The sequence below is a fragment of the Jaculus jaculus genome, chromosome 14 (assembly GCF_020740685.1).
Source record: "Jaculus jaculus isolate mJacJac1 chromosome 14, mJacJac1.mat.Y.cur, whole genome shotgun sequence".
Taxonomy (NCBI): domain Eukaryota; kingdom Metazoa; phylum Chordata; class Mammalia; order Rodentia; family Dipodidae; genus Jaculus; species Jaculus jaculus.
Genome location: NC_059115.1, coordinates 34,300,217 through 34,306,678, shown reverse-complemented (window position 1 = coordinate 34,306,678; position 6,462 = coordinate 34,300,217). Strand labels below are relative to the sequence as shown.

The window sequence follows — 6,462 nt, the reverse complement described above, 5'->3', positions numbered from 1 at the left end:
CCATATCCCTCCAGCACACAAGTTCCAAAAGACCAAAATCCACATGGTCAGATTCATCGTAGCAAATACAACCCCACTCTTCCAGTACCAAATTAACCATTGTAGTCAGCCCCATATTGCAGGGATGAACATCCAACAAAAAACAGCTTATGGGAGGAAAGGCTTACAGAATCCAGGGGGCATTTCATCAGTGGTGGAAGAAGTTGGTTCCTTTCACAGATTCAGGCAGAGAGAGAGGCATCACCAACATCCAGTACCATCAGTAAGCACTAACTGCCTGAGCACAAACTGCTCTCCACACACCTTGTAGGGCTGGACTAGAGAATCTTTCCCAAAGTGCACCTTAGGGCTAGACCACAGGATATACCCTCAGTGATATGCCCTCTTGTAGTAGGGATCTGTATTCTAGGGGTTCAAGTAGGAAGTTTAATCAAAAATTACTTGGTCTATAAAACCATACATTCAAAATATCACATTCAAATTACTTTATATGGGAACTGGAAGTGGTCTCTTGATGCAATCAGCAGACTTACTAACATAAGACATGAGTACCCACTGCTATTGTGACACTGCAGACTGCCTTAAAGTAGATACTGTTTTGCAAGAGGAAAGAAGTATACTCTAAAATAACAATGAAATTTATAATATGATGAGTACATAAGTCAGCTAAGTCATTTATTAACATTCTCAAGCTATTAGGTGTTGTGGAAAACTGCATTGCTATACCTTCATATGACAGGCAATGGAGGTGGTTTGTTTACTCCACTGTCACCACAAATATGTGAGTGGTGTGCTGTGTTCTGATTCAATGTGGCTGCATGCTTAGGTGATGAAAATTTTTCAGCTTCTTTCTATGACCACCATACTATATGCTGTTTAAATCTACCATTGACCAAACACTGATATGAGGCAGATATCAATATCTGAATTCAGATGTGTGTTGGGGAAAGAGCAGGCAGGGAACAGAGAACTAGACAAACATAACAGAGTGTATAAAGGCCTGGTCTGAGAAGATGACTTAGTGGTTAATTTCCTTACTCCACAAGCCTGCCCACCCAAGTTTGATCCTCACCATCTAGGTAAATCTGCACACAAAATGGCACACAAGTGTATCATATTAACACACCTATGGCAATAGGAGGGAGAGTCTGGAGAATCCTGAAGCTTATAGGCCAATTAGACTGGCTTTTCCAGCAGCAGTAACAGCTAGAAAGAACCTGTATTGAAGAAGATGGAAGGAGAGAACTGAGAACTGATATCCCTAAGATTTCCTTCTGACCTCCAAAATGGGCTATAGCATGTTATTATCCACATACATGCATAATTCAACATGCACATATATAAAAAATGTATAAAGACAAAAAGTCAAAAGAAATACAATACTTTCAGGAAAATGCACAGTTCTCAGTCTGGCTATAGCTGAGCTTTTGAGTAGGGAACAGTGAATGTAGCAGTATTTTCTGAAGATGAAGGAAATTTTGGGGAGGATTTTAACTGGGAGAGGAATGTGGTCATGTATTTTCTTTAAGAAAACTCACAATTCCAGATGAAGTTGGAGATGTGTAATAAAAAGATATGGCACTAAGTAATTCAAAGAGTTGGATTAAGGCTATCAGGGGGAAAGAAGTAGAAAGGAAATATATTGGATAATGAAAAATGAAGGTGAAGAAAAGGGTTTAAAAGAAGTGATAGGGGCTAGAGAGATGGCTTAGTGATTAAGGCACTTGCTTGTGAACCTAAGGACTCAGGTTTGACACCCCAGTACCCATGTAAGCCAGATGTACAAAATGACATAATGGCATATGCGTCTGGAGTTCATTTGCAGTATCTGGAGGCCCTGACATGCCCATTATCTCTCTCTTAAATAAGTAAATAATATTTAAAGAAAAAGAAAAAAAAATTAGAAGTGTTGGGGACACATTGACATGTCATAGAGTCCTTGTTACCAGCATGAAACAATCCTGTGTGAGAATACTTATCAGATGTGAAATAACAATTGAGACCCTCAGTATAGGTATATTCATTTTCTACTGTGCCAGCCATGCTGTGTAACTTGCTCCTGAGCCCCAGGGGTTAAAACAACAAAAGGATTTCTTTCTCACTGCTGAATCTTTGGGTCATTAAGGGAAATTCTAGCCCAGGCTACTAGCTAGAGTCAGGTTCAATTGCTTATGTGGTTTTACTCAGAGCCTGGCCAAGGACTGAAGAGATTATACAATTCATAAAGTGCTTTCCTCAGAAGTATCAGAACCTGAGTTAACAGTAAGAAAATGGGAACTGCCATTGGTCTATGATAGTCAATCTCTTGTTCAGAGGGTAGTGATGCATCTGGCACAGATCCATCAGAGATCATGAGCATTGTTGTCCCAATTGAAAGAGTTGGGAAGCTATTGCAAAATTCAGGTGAACAACAACAATAGGAGCTTTAGTTATCATATGAGAACCAAGGAGAAAGAACAGGGAAGACTGCCTAAAGAACAAGCTAAGGAGGTTTTAATGGCTGACTGGAAATGTTGTGACCAGGCACAGAATGAAGCCAAGATAATTCTGATTTCTCATATTGACATGAGCAGAAACTATAGGATTCTTTGCTTGTTTAAAAATTGCAGCTAATTTGGAAGATGGGAAAAGAATAGATTGCAGTATAGAATATGGAGTTTTTCATAGTATTTTTGATGTAAGGATGGAATAGACAAACAGAAATGTCTGACGGTAGTTATCAAGGTCTGATTAAAATCTGGGGGAGCCTGACATACTGATACATGCCTGTAATTTGGGAAATAAGAAACAAAAGGATCAGTAGTTTAAGGCTAGCTTCAGCAACATAGGGAGTTTGAAGCTATCCTGGGCACCATGATGAGTCTTTGACTCAAAGAAGCTTTTAAAAAAATCCAGATGTAGTAGCACACACCTTTAATCCCAGCACTCGGGAGGCAGAGATAGGAGGATTGCCATGAGTTCGAGGCTACCCTTAAACTACATAGTGAATTCCAAGTTAGTCAGGGCTAGAGCAAGACCCTACCTTGAGAAACCAAAACCAAAGCCCCCCCAAAAAAATAAAAGAAGAAAGAAAAAAGCTTTAAAAGTGTCTGGTGAAAAGCCAGCCCAGCCCCTATGTATATAAAACTGAGGGTTATTCAGAAGAAGGAATAGCTGAGATTCCAAAAGGTGTGAATATATATAGAGAAAACTTATTTCTACAGAATGCAGGTTCAGAGAGGGGGAGGACCAACAATGGTGAGGCAGGACAGAAATGCTTCTGCATCTATGACATCTATGACAACACACCATGGGAAACAATCTTCTCCATGTGATTATCTTAGATATGTCTCATCCACATCAAAATTACTTTGGAATTGGAAAAGAGGATTGGGTTTCTGTTGCTTTGTGGAAGTTATTCTGTGTAACCAGAACACGTGAAGAAATGAATGTTTGGAAGCTGAGATGCTCGAGGAGGAGCACGGCAGCGGGGGTGTGTGTGAAAGCATCGTCTGTTATGCGTGGAAATAAGCAGCATACGTTTACTGCCATGGGACAGTTCTTAGGAAGCTTCGATGCAGTGCAGTGAAAAATAGAAGCAGAGAAACTTTTCCAGCCCAAAGGGAGAAACATGATGGATTCTTTTAATTTTCTTTAAACTCAAATGTTCCCTTGAATATGCAAGTGTCTCGAGAGACAAACAAAACTGGCTGGGTACTGGCATTGCATACTTCTTAAGAACCTAAGTAAAACCATTTAATGTGCCAGATAAATAACTGAATCACTTATTAATGGCCATATTATACGTGATGTCAGGTCTGACATAGAATCCTCATTGAGACACATAGAAGCATGAAGTCATATGGCAACAGTTGCCTTTTCTAGAAAACACTCCAGACTTCACAAAGGTTTTCTGGACTCATGAAGACTTTGACTCTCTTGTGATCTCTATAAAATAGTCTAAGTATCCAAGAGCTAGCTAGGAACTGAAAGTATAAAACTGAGCAATGGATTTGTTCCATAGCATCCAACTGGAAGACCAAATTGTCTTCTAGTGAGAAGACATGTTTGTTGCCCTTTCTACTATATCAGTATACTTCATGTAATTCTTAAAGATTGTCAACTTAATGGGATTAAGATTCTGTGGGAGGGCTGAAGAGATGGCTTATCAATTAAGGTACTAGCCTGTAAAGTCTAAGGATCCAGGTTTCATTCCCCAATACTCACACAAGCAAGATGCACAAGGTGGTGCATGTACCTGGAGTTCATTTGCAGTGGCTAGAGATCCTGATTTGCCTATTCTTTCTCTCTATCTGCCTTTCTTTCTCTCTCTTTCTTGCTCACAAATAAATATTTTTAAATAAAGAATCTCTGAACACATCTATGAGGGTATTTCTAAAGAAGTTTAGCTGAGGAGGAAAGACCTGACCTGAATGTGTGTGGTACTACCTCAGGGGCTGGGATCCACTGTTCACACAAAGGAGGATACAAGCTGACCACTGGCTTTCACCATTTCCCTTCCTGGCTGGACAAAATGTGATGAGCTGCCTCATTCTCTTGCTGCCACAACTTTCTACCATGTTAGACTACATTTTTTTTTTTTATTGTGAATAACTTTATTTGGTCATCTGTTTACAACTGAAACTCTGGGAATTCAAAATTAACATCTTTGCCTGTGAGCTTCTTATAGACACCAGAAAAGGTTTCAACCTTGTGCTCCTCATTGTTCTGCTGGGCTTTGTCTAAATGAACCTTTATGAGCCGGCTGCCATCCAGTTTCACACGGATCCTCTTGCCCACAATTTCACTTGGGAAAACCAAGTCCTCAAGGATAACATCATGCACAGCAGTCAGAGTACGGCTTCTGGGACGCTTTTGCTTATTTTTCGTGCGGCTTTTTCTTGTTGGCTTAGGCAGAATTCTCCTCTGAGCAATAAAAACTACATGCTTCCCACTGAACTTTTTCTCTAATTCACGCACTAGCCGAACTTGGATCTTCTGGAAAGATTTCAGTTGAGGAACTGGAACAAAAATTATGATAGCTTTCCGACCACCACCAACTTCAATTTCCTTGGCCGCGGTGATGTTGAGCTCCCGCAGCTGAGCCTTGAGGTCCGAGTTCATCTCCAGCTCGAGCAGCGCCTGGGAGATGCCCGACTCGAACTCGTCCGGTTTCTCGCCATTCGGCTTCACAATCTTGGCACTCGAGCTGAACATGGCTTTGTCCTTGAGGAGTGCCGGATTAGAAAGAGTAGACTACATTTTTAATCCATTCCACAAAACAAACACATGTTCCTAAAGTTGCCTTTGTCAAGTATTTTGTAACAACCATGAGAAAAGTAACTAATAAAATTAGTTACATGGTCATTCCACCCCAATCCTATTCATAGCTTCTGTGAGCTAGATAACTTGTGTATCAGCTGAAAATCCCATTATCCATCACAAGAATACAAATGTTTTTATAAGCAGACCTTCAGTTACCATGCTGACCTCAATATCTACCATCACAGTCCCACCTACCTCACCACACTCTCATCCCTACCATGTTTACAGTGTTCTAACCTCTAGAAACATACCGTGGTCATCATTTATAATTCAAGACTCTGAATCCAAGATGCTCCTAATTCTAAACCTTTTTAGTGGTAACCTGATATCATAAGTAGAAAATGCCACATTTTGCCTGATGATGAGCTACTATCAAATGCAGGGGTACTAACAATTTTACATAAAAGTACGCTGGGGCTCTATGTACATTGTATATATAAAACACACATGGATTTTGTGCTTAGACTTCAGTTCGGTTTCTAAAATATCTAATTAAAAATTTTAAAATACTCTAAAATGTAAACCCTAAAATCCTTCTGGTTTCAAAAATTTCAGATGAGACAGCCAATCTGTTCTTGTTTAGAAATAGGCTACTGGTCTATGCTTTTATAATATTTTTAATTCAATGTTAAAGTTTCTATTGAGCTATTTGTAGATTTATATAATCTGTTAGGAATAACAGACAAAGATCCTACTGATAGCCCAATTTCCCCCAATGACAGTATTTTGCAAAATTCTAATATAATACCTCAACCAGGATGTTGACATTGGCTCAATCTCTCAATCTTATCTAGATTCCCCAAAATTTACTTGTACTCATTTTCACATGTTAGTATTTTGGTTTATGCAGTGTTATACTTGCGTGCATTTGGACATCACCACCACAGAAAAAGCACTGACCAAACAGCTCCAACCCCCTGAGGATGCTTATGTGGCCCAGTATAACTACAATGGCCTCTCTTCCAACCTCACACACCAGGAATCTGCCGTTTGTTTCTAAAAAATTGTACTTTAAAGATGTTATGTAAATGGAGGAATGCATGATGCAGTCTGTTGGGATTTTGTTTCATTTGAACTCCTGTTCAATGTGGCACTGTGTTATGATTGAACTCTACATTCACATCAAAATCAAGCTTATAAATTAATTAAAGCTCAGGG

At 39.5% G+C, this 6,462-nt stretch overlaps 1 protein-coding gene across 1 annotated transcript; it reads right to left on the bottom strand.

The window, feature by feature from the left end:
• Nucleotides 1–4,570: 4,570 nt before the first annotated feature.
• On the bottom strand, nucleotides 4,571–5,230 carry LOC101608651 (40S ribosomal protein S7-like). The gene has a single exon (XM_045134012.1). The coding sequence runs from the start codon at nucleotides 5,194–5,196 to the stop codon at nucleotides 4,612–4,614; it is 585 nt and encodes a 194-aa protein (XP_044989947.1). The 5' UTR covers nucleotides 5,197–5,230; the 3' UTR covers nucleotides 4,571–4,611.
• Nucleotides 5,231–6,462: the final 1,232 nt, after the last annotated feature.